General features: G+C 43.3%; 2 protein-coding genes across 5 annotated transcripts in view; one reads left to right on the top strand and one right to left on the bottom strand.

The window, feature by feature from the left end:
* Nucleotides 1-23,757, top strand: part of PRPF8 (pre-mRNA processing factor 8) — a 335,003-nt gene that overhangs the window by 96,789 nt on the left and 214,457 nt on the right. The window lies entirely within an intron of this gene.
* The window catches only part of RPA1 (replication protein A1), a 76,616-nt gene continuing 54,310 nt past the window's right edge, over nt 1,452-23,757 (bottom strand). For 2 of the 4 annotated variants that reach the window (XM_081806098.1, XM_081806099.1), the window contains exons 7-17: nt 22,199-22,331; nt 20,310-20,412; nt 17,684-17,752; nt 17,341-17,533; nt 17,053-17,192; nt 16,494-16,642; nt 13,540-13,672; nt 10,425-10,601; nt 7,885-7,992; nt 3,879-3,965; nt 1,452-2,458 (exon numbers count right to left, since the gene is read on the bottom strand). In XM_081806098.1, coding sequence (XP_081662224.1) covers nt 2,354-2,458; nt 3,879-3,965; nt 7,885-7,992; nt 10,425-10,601; nt 13,540-13,672; nt 16,494-16,642; nt 17,053-17,192; nt 17,341-17,533; nt 17,684-17,752; nt 20,310-20,412; nt 22,199-22,331 — 1,397 coding nt within the window. In that variant the 3' untranslated portion in view covers nt 1,452-2,353. The remainder of the gene's footprint in view (nt 2,459-3,878; nt 3,966-7,884; nt 7,993-10,424; nt 10,602-13,539; nt 13,673-16,493; nt 16,643-17,052; nt 17,193-17,340; nt 17,534-17,683; nt 17,753-20,309; nt 20,413-22,198; nt 22,332-23,757) is intronic. The other 2 variants (XM_081806100.1, XM_081806101.1) reach the window with 1 other exon arrangement.

The raw sequence follows: 23,757 nt of genomic DNA, 5'->3' as shown, positions 1-23,757 counted from the left end.
AAAAGAGATCGGCACACGAGAGATTAGCAAGGCTTTAATGGAAAGCATAAAACACTGAAAATATGGACAGAAATCAGATTATTGCCCTTTTATTTTTTTTTCTTGCCTCTTTCACAATGAGACTGGAGGAACTCCAAGAACCATTTAAAATGAAGGCAAAATGATTAGATTTTTTTTCCTAATTGCTTAACGCTGATGTCATGTTGTACGCAGAATAAACATTGATCTCAAAGTGAAAGATGAGAAATAGAACAACATGAACAGCCTTTTGAGGTAAACCACATCCAAGAGAATTCCAAGAACCGTGGGCCAGGATCTATTTAGGCCATCCTCAGGGACCTAAATCTCTTAAATGCCTAACAGTGGCGCCGACTTCTGATGCTCCTCCACCACTGATCTGATTTCAGGAGGGAAATCTGCTCCACAGCCTCCCTCCAGGGAGCCGCCCCGCCCCAGTCTCCGCACGTGGTCACTGAGAACACCCGGCGCCGGCGCCAGCGCAGTGGTCCCGAGATGTGTCAGGGCAACACGCTCTCCACGAGGAAGAGCCGTCGCGAGCGTGAACGAATGGAATGCCGGGAGGAGTAGATGTGAGACTGGTTACTGGGCTGAAAGCTAGATGACCACTCCCAACCCTCAATTTGTCAATCCGGAATTGTGATGACTGTAATTTTCCAGTCAGTGCTTGATAAGCAAGGTCAGGCAGAAAAGAGCTTCCATAAAAATGGTTGAGGCCTCAGCCCAAGAAGCGAGTGCCGCCCAATGACCATCGCCTGAGACTGGAATGTGTCCAAACCATCAGCCAGCCTGAGAAAGACCCTGTCTGTTGTGAGCAACGGAGTCGTCTGGCCTAGAGCTGGCTGCTTCCCTCCTGAGAGAGGACGGGTAAGGACGAAACAGCCAGGCCATCATCACTCTACAGCTACACAAAGGGCCGCCACATGCCGCCCCTGCACGGATTAAAACCCGGGTCCTCCCGCTGCAGGCTGACTGCAACACCGCCTGGATGCTCGGGGAGAGATGTGCAGCAAATGCCAAGTGGTGGGTCTCGGCAACTGGATAGATAATTAATATGATTAGAACACACAGAGCAAGCATGCTCTTGCTGACTGAAAAGCCCAGTAGCATAATTACTGTTTTCTTACTAGCTCACTGTACACATTTCAAAGCCTGGTTGGTGCTCGACTGCTGTGGAAACATCAATAAAATCCCAAAGTGCCAGATCATCAGCATTCTTGAGCACAATGGCTTTTTGTTTTTAGTGTTTTCATTCTTTTAAAGATGCATTTTAGGGTGGCAAACATTAGGACGAATGATCTCTAGGCCTTGGACTCATCTTTGAGTCTGTAATGAGTTAACATCTCCCCCAAGCGAACATTTATTATGAAGGCTAATTAATTGCTTTCCAGTTACAAGAACCCTTTGCATTCAAAGAAAGTAGGATTCACACGCAGGGAATATTCTGTTTATTAAAACAAAGCAGGGGAAACAAAGGGCCTCTCCTTCGAAATCCCTTCTATTTAACATAGCTTTAATCATGAAATGAAACATACAAGTGTAAGAAATACGTACAGGTAGAAAAAGCGCGCATTCGCCAAACCAAATGCAACATTAATTGAAGTGAAAACTAAAGCAATGCTTTGTAGTTGCTGGGATGTCCCTGGGGGACAGCAAGTCCATGCTTATCAGCTTTCCTCAGAAGAGACAATTCTGATGAATATCAGACCCACTGACTCAGTCTATGAAACCCTGAAGGAGGGATATTCTTCAGATATAAAAGATCCGTCTTTGATTAATAATTCTACCCTAGTGCCATTCCAGGCCGTAACGACTCTTTGCCCCTCCCGAGAGAGCGAGCCTTCGAATTCCAGAAAGACACGCTCGCACTGCAGTAGAGGCTCCGCACACCCGCTTCTCGGCTCCCCCTCCCGAGAGGGAGCCCAAGTCGTGAGGGTGTCGCCACGGGAGAGGCGGAAACCCTCATTACATAATTTCTTTCACTGTCTGCAGAGTTAGGGTCAATTACTTGTGCCATAATTCCTGCTTGAAGATAATGAAATCTTAATAAACGGACAAAAGCCTCAAGACAGAGGGAGTGGCCGGCACTACATTACCTGCCGCCGACCCGCTGGGACGGACAGTTCACACCAGAGCCGTCGGAGCCCGTTTTGCTTCACCAAATAGGGTACGATGGGCTCCGAGAGGCGCCCAAGGGAGGAAAGCGCTTCGGCCGCCGCAGAGCGGCTCTCTGGCTGCACAGCTCACGTGGAAATGTCACACGGGGTGGGGGGAAGGAATCGGTTCCATTTCAGCTCTGCCTCTTCAAACTTCTGCCTCATCAGCCCTGCTCTTCTCACATTAGCGCGTTTCTCCTGATGTTCATGATCAGCCTTCTGCCATATTCTCTGTAGTCCACGGGCTTCACGTCCATCACGGTGGCCTTAATTCGAGACTCATCCTTTGAGGAGAGAAAAGCAGTCTGTGAGTGGAGGAAAGCCCGCGGCACAGAGCGGTGGTGATAACCCCCTCTGCTTCAGAGGTTTCAATGATCCCAGCGGGAGAAAACACAAGGGCATGCTGGACTTAGTGTTCAGTCACTCCAATACAGAAAACAATCACCAGTTAGAGCCACGTTCGGAACTTCTGGAGCTGGGAGAGTGGACAGGAGCCCCTCTTCATCCTTCCCTCGTGCCCCCAAGCTCTCAGAAACCTAGATTCCAAATGGGATGGACCGTAGCGGGCTGATCTAGGTCAATTTATTTTCTCTGCAGAAGGGGACACAGGAGCCCAGAGAAGAGAAGTGACTTGCCTGAAGCCACACAGCTAGTTCTGAGAGTGGTGTGAAAGCAAAAGCGCCCACAGCAGAGGAGGAATCCCTGGTCTGGGGCCATCTCAGCTCTGCAAGAGACAAGCTCTCTGCACCTCACCGTCCCTGTCCGCACCATGAGAGCACTGCACGACCCCTCAAACCGTCCCCGGGTCCCACCTCACTCTGACACTCTGTCATAGACATTTGACTCCCTACCTCATTCACTGCCTACTAGCAGGTACTAGGGTTAAGGTGTAATAATAAAACAGAGTGAGGAAACCCTGAAACAAGCAGAGAGAACTCCCCGTCCTCGCTCGTTCATCAGGATTCAACAATCCCTTTAGAGGCAGGATGACGGGATGCCCAGAAAGGGTGCGGTCTGGTTCCAGGGCTCAAGCACTTCTGTGTGCATGCGCTCCGTAATGACGAGGTAATCCTATTTATAAGGATGGTGAAGAGCAAGCTCTGAAGCTGGGATCGGAATCTTAGTTCTGCCGTGTGCTGGCATATGACTTATGTATATTACTTATTCTCTGCATGCCTCCATTTTTCAGTGCTAAAATGGGGATAACAGTAGTTCCTACATGTGGGTTACTGCCAGGATCAAGTGAGATACTAGATGTAAAATAAAGGGTGTAGAAGAGTAACTGGCAGATAGTAAGTGCTCAATAAATGCTGTTATAGTAGGACTATCCAATTATATGATGTTATAGGCAACTTAAAGGAATTTTCAAGGTAATTTTAACTATGTGTGGTCTTTGTTTCACATACCAACCTCAGGGCCTAAACCTCATGGAAGTGAGTCCGCTAAACACCTTACCATTCTTTGTCAGTACACCAACAAAAAAACCCCTAGGTTGTAACTGAAGAGAACACGCAGCATTTCCCTCTAGATGTTCAACACTAGATAGAACACTCAACCTCTCTAACTTTGTTTCCTCAGCGCTGGGAAGATCCAGGGAGCTTAGCCCTGGGTCTGGCACACAGTACACAATCAAGTGACAGCTGCCACCAGACTCTTGCTGTGGGTGACAAACAGTAGCTTCCCATCCCAGGTGACCCCACTTACATTGTAGGTCTCTAGTTTCACCCTGATCCTGAATGTGAAAGATCGGAAGTTGGCATTCTGGAAAACTTCCTCAAATGCTTGCTCATTCTGCAAAAACAAACGTTAAAACTTTAGGCATGGAAGCTACCAGACCATTTGAAAATACCCATTAAGATTTTTGAAGGGGCGGGGCGCCTGGGTGGCTCAGCTGGTTAAGCATCTGCCTTTGGCTCAGGTCATGATCCTAGGGTCCTGGGATGGAGCCCCGCATCGGGCTCCCTGCTCCACGGGGAACCTGCTTCTGCTTCTGCCTCTGCCTCTGCCTGCCGCTCCCCCTGCTTGTGCTCTGCCAAATAAATAAATAAAATCTTAAAAAAAAAAAAAATTTTTTTTGAAGGGGCACCTGGCTGGCTCAGTCAGAAGAGCATATGACTCTGTATTTTGGGGTTGTAGGTTCAAGCCCCACATTGGGTGTAGGGATTACTTAAAAATAAAATCTTTATTTTTTCTGAATTTTTTATTTTTTAAGATTTTATTTATTTATTTGAGAGAGAGCACAAGCAGAGGGAGCGGCAGAGGGAGAGGGAGAGACAGACTCCCCCCTGAGCAGGGAGCCCAAGGTGGGGCTCTATCCCAGGGCCCGGGGATCATAACCCGAGCCGAAGACAGACATTCAACCCACTGAACCACCCAGGCACCCCAAGAAAAAAACATTTTTAAAAAGACTTTTGCGAAAAATCTCAAAATTTTTTTACCCCCAGTGGTTTAAATTACTTAGGAATGACTAATCTATAGGTGACATTTCATTACATAAAACTGTTTAGGTAGAAGGGCGCCTGGGTGGCTCAGTCGTTAAGCGTCTGCCTTCGGCTCAGGTCATGATCCCAGGGTCCTGGGATTGAGCCCTCCATCGGGCTCCCTGCTCCACAGGAGCTCTGCTTCCCTCTCCCACTCCCCCGCTTGTGTTCCCTCTCTCGCTATGTCTCTCTCTGTCAAATAAATAAATAAAATCTTAAAAAAAAAACTGTTTAGGTAGAATTTTATTAATAAACTAAAATACTCTACCTATAGTAGTCAAATTCACAGAGACAGAAAGTAGAATGGTTGCCAGGGCCAGAGGAAGGGGAAATGGAGAATTAGTACCTAATGAGTGTACTGAACGTAACAATGGTTAAAATGGTAAATTTTATGTTATGCATATTTCACCATAATAATAATAATAATAAAATTAAACCACTCTTAGAAACACATTTCTAAACTTCAAAAGTTTGTGATGGAATCTCAGGGTTATGAATTTGAGCCCCATGTTGGATGTAGAGATTTACTTAAAAATAAAATCTTAAAGGGACCGCCTGGGTGGCTCAGTTGGTTAAATGTCTGTCTTTGGCTCAGGTCATGATCTTGGGGTCCTGGGATCGAGCCCCATGTCAGGACCCCTGTTCAGTGGGGAGCCTGCTTCTCCCTCTGCCTGCCACTCCCCCTCTGCTTTTGCGCGCTCTGACAAATAAAATCTTAAAAAAAAAAAAACTTAAAAAAATAAAGTCTTAAAAAATAAAAAGAATTGAGGGAAGAAATAGTCAGAAAAAAGTTCAAGTTTTCATACTGTTTTAGTCTCTGCATTTACAGTTATTTGTGAGCAAGTGAAGAAGGCAGGTGAAGTGGGTAAAGATTAGGGAAAGTTTGAAAAGCACAGTTCTCTCCCTCTTTGTCTTGTCCCTCAAACACTATTTAAGCTTTTTTTTTTTTTTTAAAGACTTTATTTGACACAGACAGAAAGAGAGCAAAAGGAGAGGGAGAAGCAGAGGGAGAGGGAGAAGCAGAGGGAGAGGGAGAAGCAGGCTCCCCGCGGAGCATAGAGCCAGACGCAGGGCTTGATCCCAGGACCTCGGGATCATGATCTGAGCCGAAGGCAGACGCTTAATGACTGAGCCACCCAGGCATCCCTATTTAAGCTTTTCTTTTAGTTTTTTTTTTTTTTAAAGTAATCTCTACACCCAGTGTGGGGCTCAAATACATGACCCTGATATCAAAAGTCACATGTTCCATAGACTGAGGCAGCCAGGCGCCCCACTAATTAAGCTTTTTTATTAAAAAAAAAAAAGTCTGGTAAGCAGAAAGGAATCAGAGAAAACATTTTATATAAATATGCATAAAATTTCCAGTAACTTTATATAAAATTAATAGTTCGTGTCAGTCAATATTATCTTTTCAAACCACATGGAACATGAAAATGGTTTTGTTACACAGAACTCTTGTATAAAAGTTACTTCCATATACACACAAAGTCCTCTGGGCTTTCAGGTATGTAAATAAAACAATGTGTTAAACCTTAAGAAAATTATACTAGTTGCCATTATTCTTCAAGATAAGAGAAACCATGGAGCATGTACTCCAAGAATATCATGGTTCCTGAGGGAAGAGTTTCTATATATCCTCATTCACCAGCGGTAAAAACAGTGAAATGTAATAAGCTCATAAAAAACCCTGAAAAAGGGCGCCTGGGTGGCTCAGTTGGTTAAGCGACTGCCTTCGGCTCAGGTCATGATCCCGGAGTCCTGGGATCGAGTCCCACATCGGGCTCCCAGCTCGGCGGGGAGTCTGCTTCTCCCTCTGACCCTCTCCCCTCTCATGCTATTTCTCTCTCGTGCGCGCTAATAAATAAATAAATAAATAAATAAGTAAATAAATAAATAAAATCTTCAAAAAAACAAAAAACAAAAAACCCTGAAAAGCTGCCTCGAGCCTTAAAATCTGATATGAAAATAAAGAACCAGGCAAAACAGATGAAAGATACCATCATACTTTAAAGTCAATTCCAGTTCTTTTATAAAAGGGGCTTGTTGGCATTATTTTCAGAGATCTCACAAACAATTTTAAAAAGGTGTGTGCTGGGGGAGGGGGGGAGCCAAATGGACAAACTGAAGACAGGGAAGAATAAGACAAACACACCAAACCAATGACAAATCTTTTTTTTCTTGGGGGGGGGGGAGGGTGTGTGTGTGTGTGTGTGTGTGTGTGTGTGCGCGCGCACGTGTTTCCTTAGTGGTTTATTTAGAAATTTTCTAAGCAATTTGGAGGAAAAGTGGAAAAATCTATAGAGAGATGCTAATTTGTGTGGCCCAGAAAACACAGCTTTCATTGGTCATCTTTACACATTTTTTTTAAACGATTTTATTTATTTGAGAGAGAGAGCATGAGTGGGGGAGAGGGACAAAGGCAGAGGGAGAAGCAGACTCCCCACTGAGCAGGGAGCCCAATGCAGGACTCCATCCCAGGACCCTGGGATCATGACCTGAGCCAAAGGCAGACGCTTAACCAACTGAGCCACCCAGGTGCCCCCATCTTTACACATTTTATCTGAGTATCTTTCCTACATTTAGCAAAATCAGTAATCTATTCCCTACATTAAATAAACCTAATATACTAAAATACAAATTTATAAAAATGAAATGGATAAAGTTACCTTAGGAAAGAAAGTTACTTTGTAAGAACTGCATCTGAAGACCTGGAGTAGCAAGTACCTTATATGTGAATTTAAACCAGGATTTGACTCAACTTTTCAGGAAGGTGTTTATTATGTTAAAAGGGCACATCTGTACCTCAGGTTACTTCAGAAGATACCTTCCAGATCTCAAGTGATTGTAGGCACATCAACTTTAGTGTGCTAACGGTAACAGAAGTGAATGTTTTATACTTGTAAAGTGCTGTTTTTAAAGCATTTTTTTTTTTTTTTAAGGAGGCTCCACACCCAATGTGGAGCTTAAACTCACAACCCTGAGATCAAGAGCTGCACGCTCTACCGAAAGAGCCAGCCAGGCGCCCATAAAGCACTTTTTTATACATTACTTGATTACTCATTGTTAGTACACCCAAGGTGGACAAAATTTGACAGAATCAGATGAGCTCTTAAATCATCATCAGACTGAGAAACTATATACAACAACCCAAAGAAGTTGAAAAAAATTAAAGAGCAAAAAAAAGGGTGTTATTGGCAACTGTTACAGTAATAATAAAAGATGAGGCCAACCTTCTCTTTTAACTCCCCAAGATAAGCAGTGTTTTGTCCAATGATGGTCTCTGCAGACTCTTGGAAACAAGTGACCCACTGATTCTCTTGAAAATCAGCAATATTTACCTGAAAAACACACTATATATTAATTCAGCCAAGAAATAATAAAAGGAAGACATACTCAGAGACCGGAAGATTAACTTTTTCCATTCATTAAAATAATTCCCAAGGAAAAAACCATTACCACTATGTATGCTATATTCTTTCAAAAGAGGAAAATACTGCAGAAAGAAGTTTAAAATGTAAGTCTGGATCACAGGAGGAACACAATATGCCATGGACATGTGATTTCAGATCTCAGTGGAGATAACAACCCAACTCACCTCTCCTTCAGACACAGAATCCAGGTACACCAGACTAGGTTCCCCTCCAGCTGCAATGCCCTTTGGACTCAAGGTTTTGAATGAGCCTCCAAAGAGTGACAGCAGGTTCTCTGCATTTCAAACTCTACATCCTTAAGTCACTAGTTCCATAAGACTAGTTCCATTCACTGCTGAACATCCCAGACTATTTAAAAGCTTGAGCTTAAGGGCCTTCATCCAGCTGCCAAACTTAACTAGCAACAGAAATGAGCAATCAAGTGTCTCCACTTGGACAATGTAAAATTAAACAGGGGAGAGTCAGGGAAGAAAGTCGATCACACAGAATCCACCTGCTAAAGTAAAAGTCTTAGTACATATAAGAAAGCAAAGGTTTTTTTTTTTTTTTTAAGGTAGCATTTGATGATTCTACATATTTGCTTGGCATATACATGGAGGTTTAATATCAAAAGTTATGATGAAAAAATAGGGGACAAGAAAAGTTAAAAACACTCACATATATGAGAGAATATATCACACACTAGGGTTCACACCTACAGTATGTTTACCTCATGCTATTCCTAGAGGCAAAGAGCTGAGGAGGGTGACAATGGAGACATCATCTCGTGAAACCAGTGTGCTGGGATTCCTATTTACGAGTTTCACAGAAAGGCTGATAAACCATCTAAAACAATTTTTTCAGGGCGCCTGGGTGGCTCAGTCGTTAAGCGTCTGCCTTCAGCTCAGGTCATGATCCCAGGATCCTGGGATGGAGCCCCACATCGGGCTCCCTGCTCAGCCAGGAACCTGCTTCTCCCTTTCCTGCTCCCCCTGCTTGTGTTCCCTCTCTAGCTGTCTCTCTCTCTCTGTGTCAAATAAATAAATAAAATTTAAATTAAAAAAAATTTTTTTAATTAAAAAAAATAAACAATTTTCTCCATCCTAGTTCGATGAAGTTAAGTTTATGTTTATTTTCTGTAAAAATAGGAAGCTTAAATGTAGAAATGTAGAACTTTCCTGCTGAACTAACATTTTTTTTCCAAATTTTTTTTATGTTATGTTAATCATCATACATTACATCATTAGTTTTTGTGAGCTAACATTTTAAGGGGCAATTAGAATATAGAAATGATAAGTAAAATCCTTTATTTTTTATCTAAAAATATTTTTAATTAATTCATTTACTTTAAATTTGCTATTACAAGTGGGAAAAAAAAGGAAAATGCAGAAGAAACTAGAAATCAACCAGAAATAACCTCAATCAACACTCTGGTATTTGTCCTCTAGGTCTGTTTTGTGTGTGTGTACATACTTCAAGACTATATCAAACACTCCATTTAAAATTTGCCGTTTCAATTAATAAACCTGAACATATATTCATGTCATTTTCAAATATTTTAACTGTAGAAAACTGTCAAATGATTGGCAGATTCTGATGCCTTCACAGTATTCCACATTACAGATATATAATAAAGGAATTAACCAATAAAATATTAAGGAATTTTAAGTTGTATCAAAGTTTTCAAAATAACAGAGTAAGAAATAACTTTACAGAGCTGTAAACATCTCTGATGATTTCTTAGAAGAAATTCCCTCCAAGTGTTTAATGTGCCAGAAAATATAAACATTTTTAAGTCTCCTGATATATTACTGCCAAATCACCTTCTAGAAAAATGCAAGAATACCTATTATCATTTAGTATTATGGTTTTTTTTTTTAAAGGACACCCTCCACTTTAAAGGTTTTTAAAGCAGAAACAATTCTTACAATGCAAAAAAGCCACAGTCCCGCATCAGCATGCAGTCACATTCCTGAGAAGTCAGCTCTACAAAGGCTAAGAGGAACAGATTATCTACAAGAAAAATAACTAAATATAGGCACTGGCTGTATAATTACTGCTCTCCAGAAATGCCATTGCACATTAATTTGTCTTCATACCAGTTAGCAGAAGAGCATCAGCGATTCTGCATTGTACTACACGCACAGCAACCGCCATCAGCTGCGTATCTAAATGCAACTTTCTGGTATGAAAAAAAGCTCTTAGTAGGAGAACGGACAGTAAGAAGCTCTTTAGCACTTACTCATCTGCAGGCTTCCTACCCCCAGCCATCTTATTTTTGCTGTTGTCTCTACAGGGCCTGGCTCTTGGCAGGGACTCAGGAGACAGCACAGTACTTCCCATCTACCCATTCTACTTACTGACAGGATCATGCGGTACTTGAAGCTGGGAAATTCACTGTCACACTTTTCACAGCGGTATAATCCATTCTGTTGGTCAATCACTTTCTTATTGCAGTCCTGAGTTGGGCAGGCCTGATACATACAGTTCTCCTTGCGAAGATACACGACGGTCGCCACAGAGCTAAAGTAGTCGGCCTTCGGGAGAAAAGAGTGCCATGAGATCTAGAACACAAGGCCTACGTTCGAGACGGGACTCTGAGGCCGCCCACAGCTTGCCCTTACATGTAAGCGCTCAGTGTTTACATACACGAATCCCTAAGATCCCACTGGCTTTAGAGGGAGTAATTTCTGCTATAGCTTTTGAAATCACTTGTGCTGACTCCAAAACCTACAAAGATAATAAATTAAGTTCTAAAGGGTATTATCCCTTAACAATGAAAGCGAATTCTAAATTAGACCAAATTGATTAATTAAAAACAGAAAAAGACGCGGGGCGCCTGGGTGGCTCAGTCGTTAAGCGTCTGCCTTCGGCTCAGGTCATGATCCCAGGGTCCTGGGATCGAGCCCCGCATCGGGCTCCCTGCTCGGCGGGAAGCCTGCTTCTCCCTCTCCCACTCCCCCTGCTTGTGTTCCCTCTCTCGCTGTGCCTCTCTCTGTCAAATAAATAAAATCTTTAAAAAAAAAAAACAAAACAACAGAAAAAGACGCTATGAAAGACAAAAACTTCAAGAGACAAGATTTGTTCCTCCGGTTCCTCTGACTCTCCCAAGGTAACCGACGGAGGAAACACAGGCGAATGCGGGCGAACCCAGCGCAGCGGTGGCCAGCTGCCCTGCCACAGGTACAACAGCAGCAGTGATTTCCGGGGCCTACAGTCCCCTACATCTTTATCTAGGCCACGGTGGCAAACTTTGTAGAAAGCCAGACAGGAAATATTTTAGGCTCTGCAAGCCAGTCACTGTCTCTGTCGCCAACGCACGCATGAGCTGCTTGCCAACCCTGGCCTACGCCGTCGACGCAGGGACGCCACCGAGGTCAATGTAGCAAGGACTATGTCATGTGCTCCTGCTTTATGTTGTCCCTATTTGTTTTGCTTTTTACCTCTCACAGAGAGGATACAGAGTGAATAATTTTGGGGGGTGAACAGTTCCCTCTGGGTGTACTCCGAATTCAGAGCCAGGTCGGCAACCTCCAGGGCTTCCCAATGTCTCAGACCAAAAAAAGGCCAAACAATAATGTGAATGTTTAAAGAGACTGAGTGAGGCCTCAATCTAGAAGGCTCCAAGAAAGTAACTCTCGGGGCGCCTGGCTGGCTCAGTCAGGAGAGCATGCGACTCTTGATCTCGGGGTTGTGCATTTGAGCCCCACAGTGGGTACAGAGGTTACACCCTAGGAGAAAGTCTCCTAGGAGAATGCCTATTGAGTTTTTCTGTATTTCTAGGTAAGATCCAGATTCAATGCATGACTTTAAAGTTTGGGTGCAAACAGGTGCTCTCCAGGCCTGATTTCTTTTTTTTTAATTTAATTTTATTTATTTTTTTAAAGATTTTATTTATTTATTTGAGAGAGAGAGAATGAGAGACAGAGAGCACGAGAGGGAAGAGGGTCAGAGGGAGAAGCAGACTCCCCGCTGAGCAGGGAGCCCGATGCGGGACTCGATCCCGGGACTCTAGGATCATGACCTGAGCTGAAGGCAGTTGCTTAACCAACTGAGCCACCCAGGTGCCCTCTTTTCTTTTTTTAAAAATTTATTTATTTTTAAGTAATCTCTACACCCAACGAGGGGCTCGAACTCACAACCCTGAGATCCAAGAGTCACGTACTCTTCCAAGTGAGTGAGGCAGGTGCCCCCAGGCCTGATTTCTTATTACATACTTTAGATCTAAGAGGGACACTGGGTGTCAAGAGAAACTGAAGAATGGCTGCTCCTCTGACCAGGACAACACAGATCTAATGTTTAATTCTCAAGATGCTGTATGACAGCATCATAAGATGCCGCCGATGACAATGATGTATGATAAGGGAGTACAGTGAAATGAGACAGTAAAGAATAAAAACTATGTTATATAGTATGAAAATAATAAAAGTAGGAATTGTGTTTGGGGAGCATAAATGAGAAATAAATGACTTAAATGTTGAACTGCTGGCAGAATACAGGTTTAGATCAAGACGGGAAGGGGTGCCTGGGTGGCTCAGTCGTTAAGTGTCTGCCTTCGGCTCAGGTCATGGTCCCAGGGTCCTGGGATCGAGCCCCACATCGGGCTCCCTGCGCTGCGGGAAGCCTGCTTCTCCCTCTCCCACTTCCCCTGCTTGTGTTCCCTCTCTCGCTGTGTCTCTCTCTCTGTCAAATAAATAAATAAAATCTTAAAAAAAAAAAAAGACGGGAAGAGCGTCATTACATACAAACATTGAAAGGAAGCTGCAACTAAAGTCAAATACGAGAGCCAGTTCCTGTCGGAGAATAGTGGCAAACGCTTGGCCCATGAGAGGTTAGTATTGTGCAGCCAGTGGAGGCCCACGTGAACTGCCTGATGTCTGACACGGAGCCTCGTTAATGCTCAGTGTTGGCTCTAACCTCAAAACGCATCTTCTTGGTATGTGGGCATTTCGATTTGCAGGAACAATCAGCAAAAATAAATATGGACCCGAAGTCATTACCTCTAAGAATTAAACAACTCTCTAAGTCAGAGTTCATAACATTTTTTTTGCCTCAAGATACGTGAGAGATGGGGCGCCTGGGTGGCTCAGTCGTTAAGCGTCTGCCTTCGGCTCAGGTCATGATCCCAGGGTCCTGGGATCGAGTCCCACATTGGGCTCCCTGCTCGGCGGGAAGCCTGCTTCTCCCTCTCCCACTCCCCCTGCTTGTGCTCCTGCTCTCGCTGTCTCTCTCTCTGTCAAATAAATAAATAAAAAATCTTAAAAAAAAAAAAAAGATGTGAGATATACACGGAGGCATGGCTCCCTCACCCTGGCAGTGATTCTCCACCGTCACGTAATCCTCTGGTCAGAGCACTGGTTAAGAATCATAGCTCTGAATGAATGTCTGACAGCTAGTACCAGAAATCAGGTTTGAAAACTCATTCTTTTGCAAACTTTATGTGCTTTTGTGAAGAAAGTTAGGAATGTGGGATACCTTGTCACCATGGCCCAGGTTCTCTGATTTAACCTCATATAAAGTTTTCCAGTTGGTGTTGCTCCCTCCTGTTCCTCCACTCTTTAGATCAGAGATGGAAACACCATCTAAGGCTTGTCCTTCTGAGTCAAACCTGAAAAATAAACAAAGAACGACAGGTACTTTATATATATTTATTGAATATATTACTTGTGTCTAAATGCCAGATACAGGCCATCCACACCCCCAACCCCCTACTCATCCAACTTTCATAGGTCATGGTCACGTGGGCTGAAATTAGTATCCTCCTTGTATCTTAAGCCAACTGCAGCAAGGGAATGACCTCTTTTCATCTCAATTGCTTTGATGCCCCCCAGTGGTCAAGAAAGACAGTGCCAAAATACAACAACCTTTTTTTTTTATTTTTTTATTTTTATTTTTTTATTTTTTTTAAGATTTTATTTATTTATTTGAGACAGAGAGAATGAGAGACAGAGAGCATGAGAAGGAGGAGGGTCAGAGGGAGAAGTAGACTCCCCGCCGAGCAGGGAGCCCGATGCGGGACTCGATCCCAGGACTCCAGGATCATGACCTGAGCCGAAGGCAGTCGCCTAACCAACTGAGCCACCCAGGCGCCCTACAACAACCTTTTCTTAAATTAGCATCTGGTACATAGTTCTTTAGGCTACTGATGCTCATTCTCAGTCAACAGCTGCATCTTTATCATTACTGAAATATATCAGCATAGAAAGTGGCAGTCCCCATATTATAACATGGTGGCAAAAAACGTTCCCATGGTAAAAGATCTTATAAGCCTGGGGCACCTGGGTGGCTCAGTTGGTTAAGTGTCTGACTTCTAAGCATCTGACTTCAGCTCAGATCACAATCCCAGGGTCCTAGGATTGAGCCCCGCCTCAGGCTCCACTCTCAGTGGGGAGTCTGCTTATCCCTCTCCCTCTGCCCCTCCCCCAGCTTGTGCTCTGTCTCAAATAAATAAAATCTTAAAAAACAAAAAAAGATCTGGTAAGCCTGATAATAGAGTTTAAAGGATTATATAATCCATAGTAATTTAACAGAAGATAAATAGATAATATCTTCTTAGTGAGATTTTACCTATGCCAATATCAAAATTAACATTAATTTGTGCTACAGTATTATTAAAACTGATGATACTTTAAAAAGAAATTTTTTTAAAGATTTTTATTTATTTATTTGACAGAGAGAGACACAGTGAGAGAGAGAGCACAAGCAGGGGGAGTGGGAGAGGGAGAAGCAGGCCCCCCGCAGAGCAGGGAGCCTGATGCGGGGCTCGATCCCAGGACCCTGGGATCATGACCTGAGCCGAAGGCAGACGCTTAATGACTGAGCCACCCAGGTGCCCCAAAACTGATTATACTTCTTGATCACATATCAGCTGATATGAAGGAAAGTGGCTCAGAAACATAGTTGTGGCAGGGAAGAGTCAGTCTGAGATTAAAAACATGCCAATGTCATCTAAAAGGAGGATAACTAAAAGCTAAACACATACAGAACAGGCTTTTTAAAAAGAGACCATCTAACAGAATGGATGCTGCCTTAAGCTGCAGACAATTGCCTTCACATTCTGTCAGGTAAGCGGCTAAATCCGTCACAGAAGCACAGCAAGGTCCATAAATCTGTTTCACCACTGCTAGCTACACCAGTTTACGGTTTCAAAAACTCCAAGAAGACATTTGCCACCAAAGATAGCTCATCAGGAATCAACAGAGCAAGGACAGAGGCAGCCCTTCTCACAATAAAAAATCCCACATTGTTATAACCAAGATCTAACATGCCCAATCCTTGCCTAGGTGGGGTGTGTGCACTGAACTTCTCTTTGATCAATGCCAGTTATTTTATTCTGGAGACAGCTATGTCTTTTTATGTTGACCAGGATCACTGTTATTGACAAGTAAAATATGAAGACCTTAATGTGGGCATGCAATTAACCTGGGGTCGAGCTCTAGAGCCCGAAAGAAAATCAAGCAGTAAGGACAAACCAAAGCTGTGGTTATTTCTGGTCAGACTACAGATAGGCCCTGCCTTCTAATGCCATGCCAGCTACCAGGATAGTTACATATAGATGCGTGTGGATACTCAGAAGGCCGGCTTGAGTGACATGAACACTCGAGTAGCTGTTTCATGAAATCATTCAAATACTAGTGCTTCTAGTGGCTCACATTACACTCAGAATAAAAGTGAGAAGTCTGTCACAGGAACTAATTCTTTAAGTACTAAAACCCTAGGCCAGAGGTGGAACCCGACACAACTCCCCTGGGACTACAGCTATACAAATTATTAAAGCTCAAGCTAGTTAAAGTGTTTTCCCTGACCACATCAATTCTTGCATACCGTGTTTCAGTTTGAAGTGCTCCTTAAAGGCAGAGTTTTAACACCCTACAAAGCTAGATATAGTGAGATTTTAATAGGCTCTCCTCAGCCCCTGAGTACTTGGGAAATAACAATACAATGCCAACAAAAGTCCATTGTTCCCACTGCACTTTATCAGAGTCCAGTGAACCCACACCAGAAGATGCGTTCAGCACCAAGTGGACAAAACAAGGAAGCACATTCTTCCCCCACCCCCTGGGAGCGTGCAGCTTTAAACCTAGGGAAAAAAACTGCCCCCCACAGTCCTGCACACAGCTGTGAGAGCCTGGCAGCCCCTTACTTTGGCAGGATCGAGGTCGGCTGCAGCACAGCACTTCTATTCTGCCGGCCTCCTCTGCAATATTTGGGTCTGTCATGGGATTACAGGTTTGTCAGTTTAAGGGCTTTAAAGCCATCCTCTCAGAAGGCATAATGCTTCCAAGAAATATAGGAACTGCTCTATTCAGTAACAAAGCCCTCTGCTCGGCAGACAGCTCACATACTGATCGTGAGAGCCAAAAGAGCCAGCTCTTCTCACTCAAAGGCCGGGCTCAAATAAACCCTTTGTTTAGTCCCATAAAACCTACCATCCACGAAGCTTATAGGCCTCTGGGATGTCAGGATTCACAATGACCGTGCTTGAAGACAGTACAGAGAGGCTCCGTCCACCAAAATCAGAAACTCTGGCTCCTTTGATAGCCATCACGGGTTGTCTAGAACCATCAAATCTATCAGCCTGAGTAATAACAAAAACACCAAACAAATATAGTGAACAGGGGTCACTAGCAGGAAGGACACAGAACATTTTTATAGAAAACAAGGAAAACAGTCAGTAGCAGAGTAAATGCAATAAATGGTACATGGAATCTATCCAAGATAACCTCACACCCAGGAATCTGTTCCAAGATAAAGCAAAACTAATCTAGAGTTAGAGGAAAGATCATTTCACTGTGTAAAACTAAGATCACAGCATATTTCACAAAAGTAAATCAAATAAAGGATTTCGGATATTCCCTGGCCAGCTCAATCCTTCTTTAGGAAGGGCCTACATGGCCAAAGCCCCACAACTCTCAAGACAAGACAGCCGCCCGGCTCTCTATGTCTCTGCCTTCTGCACATGCTCTGACTGCTCAAGCAAATACTTACATCCTCCCCCCACAGAGTAGCGGTGACCACTTTCCCTGACATGTCCATCAAATAGATATTTCGCTTAGAAACTTCTCTGTTGTTAGATTTCACTGTGATTTTGGTGGCATCTTCGTAGCTCTTGCAGATCCCAATTATGTCTAAAATACAGGCACAATGTGTTAGCAAAAATGGTCAAGGCACCCATTACAGCATGATCAAAGGCTGAATGGCAAGCACTTCAGTCCCTTACATGTTGCAAACAAAACCAGTAATCACAACTCTCTTTGCTCTCATACACAGACTTACCTATAAGTGAGTCTTTAGGCTTGTTCTCCAGGTCACTAATCCCTGTGAAATCAAACTGAACTGTAGGTAAATGATGACCATGTTCACAGGGCATGACAGAAGTCTCATTGTTGAAGGTCATCTCATAGTCATTTTTAACAGCTGTGAACTGTTTGTTAGCAATCTTCAGGATGCCTTTAGAGATATAATAGACCTGCAAAAGAGGCAAGCCATGGAATGTGGGTAGTCTATCAGATTCAACAAACAACTCCTTACCACCACGCAGTTCTCCAATGGACGAGAGATCCCTCCCTCCTCCCGGTACCACTCAATGGTTTCAGTTCTCAACGTAACACTACCCTACCTTGTTCATGTCGATAAGGGGAAAGAACTTGTCCACTTGCTCATTGAAAGCAGTAGCTCTGATTTCACCCTGCAGAAGCATGCAAGAGCAGGTTAGAATTGTGCTTATCAAATTTTACCCCTGATCTTTAAGGCAGTCACACAGGCACAAACGGAATGTGTGATAGAGCTACAGACACCCCAGAAACACACATTTTATAGTCACATATTCAAGTTATTCACAATGGAACAACCTAGGTTTAACTAGCTGATCCTGCTGTGGTGCTTTATTAACCTCAAGTTAGAGACCTAAAAAAAAAAAAAGCAAACAAAAAAACACAAGAAACCTAATGATTTTAATATTCTGACAACAAAAATAAATTCTGAACACTGAGTGACACAAATGAAGCCCACAAGGAAGTGTGATGAGCCAAATGATTCACCAGCTGCCCTCACGCTCCTACCAAGCAAGGAATTACATCATATTTGGGAGTCACTGCCAAAATGTTGTAATACATGTTTTCAAGTTGCTTGTGATTTGATTTTCACTTTTACTTTTCCATCAGTCAAAATACTATAGACGGGGGAGCCTGGCTGGCTCAGTTAGGGGCGCATGCGACTCTTGATCTCAGGGTTCTAAGTTCAAGCCCCACGTTGGGTGTAGAGATTACTTAAAACAAAAACAAACTTCAGATGGATAAGAAACTTAAAGAAAGGGCTGAAATTTTAGCCAACTGACAGATTAGACCGATAATCTGGTAAAAAATTAGGTTCTGATATTGATTCTGCCATCATACAGTCAATATATTTGGGGTATCAGTCCATCTTCCAAAAACAAACCACCTATTTTTTTTCTGCCTTCTCAGAAGTCTGAGCCAATAGGAAATATGCAGCAGCTTGAAAACAATGTATCAAGTACATATCAGGAATTATAAACAAAACTAACAGAGAAATGGCTAACAAGACTGTCGAGATTCCACATTGTGGATTTTTTGTCTCTTCATCACGGTTTGGTTTTGTTTAAGTAAAGCATAGAGTCTACACAGGCAGAATCCATCTCCCACAAAACTGTTCACTTCTCAAGGCGGCTGGTGCATGCTTTCTGCTGTGAAAAACAACACTTTGCTCATAAGCAGACATCACTTCTCACGGCTTCAATTTAGCCTGCAAACAGGTCAGACAGAGTGTCTCTGGTTTCTCTTGCTCATGAGGATGCTCAAACATTTGAAAACTAATTTCTACTGCTACAAATGCTTTCATTTAAAATCAAGGATTTCAGGGGCGCCTGGGTGGCTCAGATGGTTGGGCGTCTGCCTTCGACTTGGGTCATGATCCCAGGGTCCTGGGATCGAGCCCCGCATCGGGCTCCCTGCTCCGCGGGAAGCCTGCTTCTCCCTCCTCCACTCCCCCTGCTTGTGTTCCCTCTCTCGCTGTGTCTCTCTCTGTCATATAAAAAAAAAAAAATTAAAAAAAAATAAAATAAAATCAAGGATTTCAGGGGCGCGTGACTGGCTTAGTTGGTAGAGTGTGTAACTCTCAGAAATAAAATCATTAACATCAAGGATTTTAGGGGCGCCTGGTTGGCTCAGTTGGTAGAGTATGCGACTCTTTTTTGTTGTTGTTGTTAAAAATTTTGTTTAAGTAATTTCCACACCCAACATGGAGCTCGAACTCACAACCCCGAGATCAAGAGTCCCATGCTCTAGGGGTGCCTGTGTGGCTTAGTCAGTTGAGTATCTGACTCTTGGTTTTGACTCAGGTTATGATCTCAGGATCACGATCTCAGGGCTGTGACACCAAGCCCTGAGTCAGACTCCGCACTCAGTGGGAAGACTGAGATTCTCTCCCTTTCCCTCTGCACCTCCCCTGCAACTCATGTGCTCCTTCTCTCAAGTAAACAAATCTTAAAAAAGAGAGAGAGAGAGTCAACAGAGTCACATGTTCTACCTACTGAGCCAGCCAGGCGCCCTGAGTATGTGACTGTTGATCTCAGGGTCATGAGTCCAAGGTGCACTTTGGGCACAGAGCCTACTTAAAAAGAATAAATAAATTAAAAAAAATTTTTTGGGGCGCCTGGGTGGCTCAGTTGTTAAGCGTCTGCCTTCGGTTCAGGTCAAGATCCCAGGGTCCTGGGATGGAGCCCCGCATCGGGCTCCCTGCTCGGCGGGAGGCCTGCTTCTCCCTCTCCCTCTGCCCCTGCTTATGTTCCCTCTCTCGCTGTGTCTCTCTGTCAAATAAATAAAATCTTTAAAAGAAAATTTTTTTAAAAAATAACATAACATAACATAAAATAAAAGGATTTTATTTAAGACCTTTAACCCTTTGGGGCACCTGGCAAGCTCAGTTGGTTAAGCATCCGACTCGATTTCGGCTCAGGTCATGATCTCAGGGATGAGAGATTGAGCCCCACGTCAGGCTCCAAACCGGGTGTGGAGCCTGCTTAAGATTCTCTCTCCCCCTCCCCCCACACAACCCCCTCTGGGAAGGAAAAAAAGACCTTTAACCCTTTGCTCCTAGACAGCATCAAAAGACTATAAAAAAGGAAAGACAACAGTAACAATCATGTTTATTTTTGGCCTACTCCGGTTTTTCATCACACAGGCCTGTTTCTCAGACTGCTCCTATCTGCCCACTTGACAAATACTCACACTTTCATCAACTAGTTCTATGGAGAAAAGCTTCCCTTCCCCTCGGGAATTGCTCCAGGTACGGATCTGACTTTTGTTGGTAACTCGAGCACAGATAGTCCACCTAAAAATCAAATAGATTATATTAGTGCTCAGAGGCTTACCTGGGACAGATCTAAAAGGTTCCCTTCATCTTCCTATAGCCTTTCTTATGCATATTCCATTTTTCAATGTAAGCTGTATTTTAGTCCAGCTAATTAAAACCCCAAGATGACATACAGGTTTGACAGTTTGTAGAATAAGCAAGTAGTAAAACATACAAGATGATTTAACACTAACTCATTCTCCTGTCAAATTAGTAAATTTATAAACTCTCTCCCTTCTCCAAAAAGCATCACCAAGGCAACGGTATCCCCTTAATGAAAGGTTCTAAGCTAGACGATGCAGTAATACCAGCAATTATATTTTGCCACTATTTTCAATTATGGGAACTGATAAAACTGGTGTCAAACTTCTGTCTCCATTCTGACACACCTTGAATATATAAATACAAAATTATGGGACATGGTATTGGTAAGCCACCAAAAGAAAACACGCTAAAGCAGTATGACCTCAGACAGAGGCCACTTAAAAAAAAAGGAGGTACAAGGGGCGCCTGGGTGGCTCAGTCGTTAAGCGTCTGCCTTCGGCTCAGGTCGTGATCCCAGGGTCCTGGGATCGAACCCCGCATGGGGCTCCCTGCTCCACGGGAAGCCTGCTTCTCCCTCTCCCACTCCCCCTGCTTGTGTTCCTCTCTCGCTGTGTCTCTGTCAAATAAATAAAATCTTTAAAAAAAAAAAAAAAAAAGGAGGTACAAGATCCAATACCCAGTCCTGGGGCCCATACTGAACACAAGTGTTGGGCACATTAGTTACCTTACTCATTTTCCCTGCACTGCAAAAAACTGAAGATTAGATAAAAACATATCTGAAAGAATTCTGGAAAGAGAACTCACTGATTTTTTTTTTTTTTTAAGATTTTATTTATTTATTTGACAGAGAGAGACACGGTGAGAGCAGGAACACAAGCAGGGGGAGTGGGAGAGAGAGAAGCAGGCTTCCCACCAAGCAGGGAGCCCGATGCGGGGCTCGATCCCAGGACCCCAAGACCATGACCTGAGCCGAACGCAGCCGCCTAACAGACTGAGCCACCCAGGCGCCCCAGAACTCACTAATTTTTAACTGCTACAATTAACTTTTAATGGAAAATATCTGTTCAGGGTATATTAATAATGTGGCCATACAAACAGTACAGATTCTCTTAGTCTACTAAATCATAGTAACAGTTTTTAGACTGAAAGTCACTTATTTATATCATGAGAAGATGAAACACCTTCTGAATTACAAAAAGTATTTATTTTTACTCATAAGACGATAAATGGATTCTTTAAGCATTAAATATTTTTCAATTCAAATTCTTTCAAAACAAATGAAACTCCATAGGCTATAGCAGATTGCTTTTCTTGCCATTCTTCTATGGTAAGAGAGTTGAAGTTTGCCACAATTTGTACCCTCCTTCCCCACTGGAGGAAAAAAAAAAGATGGGGGCGCCTGGATGGCTCAGTCATTAAGCGTCTGCCTTCTGCTCAGGTCATGATCTCAGGGTCCTGGGATCGAACCCCCGCATCGGGCTCCCTGCTCTGCGGGAAGCTGCTTCTCCTTCTGCCTGCCGCTCCCCCTGCTTGTGTTCCCTCTCTAGCTGTGTCTCTCTCTGTCAAATAAATAAATAAAATCTTAAAAAAAAAAAAAAAGATGAAACTTACTTTATGAATGGTAACCCTGACGTTCACACACAAATAACTCTAGAGCCCGTAATAACCTCTAACCTCATATCGTAGGCACATTCTGAACTTACTCTATGGAATAACTCACTTGGATTGGTAAGGGGTGAGGCTGGCAATGGGTACCACTTTGACCTGTGTTCCTCCAGAACTGTTCACGAAGCTGGTACCTCCAGCTTTTCCAAGTGTCTTTGAGGCACCATAAGTCTTAGATGCAGTGGAACCTTTAAAAACAAACACAAAGAAGGACCATCATTATTCTATGTAAATTTTATATAAATTTTGTACTAACTCTCAATGACAGAGGTGTTGCTGGTGAAATCAAACAAAATGAGAAGCAAAGTTTTTCCTTTTTAGTAATCAAGAGATATGGAGATCAGAGACCAAAACAGGAGGCTAGAAAAGCAACTGAGAATGAAGGCCTGGGCACACAGAAGTTTACTACATTTGCTAACTGAAGCTCTGACTGAAGTCAAGATAATAATTATACTGAGTATAGACAATGCTCTTTCAGAGGCCCATCCTTCTTCCCCCCCCCCAAAGATTCTATTTATTTATTTGACAGAGAGAGAGAGTGAGAGAGAGAGAGAGAAAGAGAGAGAGCGCATGAGCAAGGGGAGCTGCAGAGGGAGAGGGAGAAACAGACTCCCCACTGAGTGGGGAGCCCAATGTGGGCCTCGATCCCAGGATCCTGGGATCATGACCTGAGCCGAAGGCAGACGCCCAACCAACTGAGCCACCCAGGTACCCCGGAGGCCCATCCTTCTTAAACTGTCCTTTGTATCAATGGGCAAGATAATGGGTCAGAGAAAATCAACCAACCTTCTTGACCGTAAAACTGATAGCAAGTCACTAGATGCATAAGAAAAAAAAGCAAGGGACGCCTGGGTGGCTCAGTTGCCACATCGGGCTCCCTGCTCTGTGGGAAGCCTGCTTCTCCCTCTCCCACTCCCCCTGCTTATGTTCCCTCTCTCACTTTGTCTCTCTGTTGAATAAATAAATAAAATCTTAAAAAAAAAGAAAAAGGAAAGGCTAGGAGGTAAGGGACATACTGAATGAACCATATGAGGTGAAGGATACCTATGACAAATATTTTACCTCAAAACATCCTCAGAAAACTCACCGTGTTCAATAGATCTACAGGACTAAAAAGTCTATAATGAAGTCTATGGGACTGGGTTTAGTTGGGAGCAAAGGACGTGAATCACTTTTTGGTTCAAGACAACTAGGCGGCTGGGCACCAGGATCCCTTCTGCTTTTTTATCCAAGCCTGAGCAGCTACCATGTGCTTGGAAAGAGCAGGTAACTAAAGCCTATAAACACATGAGCTCCTTTATATGCACAGTTTCTATAAAGTTTCAACCTCCAAATTGAGAAAATATAATTTCGTCCAATTACTTCATATCTTCTCTACCAAAGCATTTCTTTAGGATGGAATTTGGCTGGAAATGTAAATCTACCATATTCAGCATTTCTTTTTCTTTTTTAAAGATTTTATTTATTTATTTGTCAGAGAGAGAGAGAGTGAGAGTGAGCAGCACAAGCAGGGGGAGCGGCAGGCAGAGGAAGAAGCAGGCTCCCGGGCTGAGCAAGGAGCCCGATATGAGGCTCGATCCCAGGACCCTGGGATCATGACCTGAGCCGAAGGCA

This window comes from Leptonychotes weddellii, chromosome 15, assembly GCF_054177405.1.
Source record: "Leptonychotes weddellii isolate Sample4059 chromosome 15, ASM5417740v2, whole genome shotgun sequence".
Classification (NCBI taxonomy): Eukaryota; Metazoa; Chordata; class Mammalia; order Carnivora; family Phocidae; genus Leptonychotes; species Leptonychotes weddellii.
The sequence above is the reverse complement of the archived record's forward strand: the minus strand, read 5'-3'. Positions and strand labels throughout refer to the sequence as shown.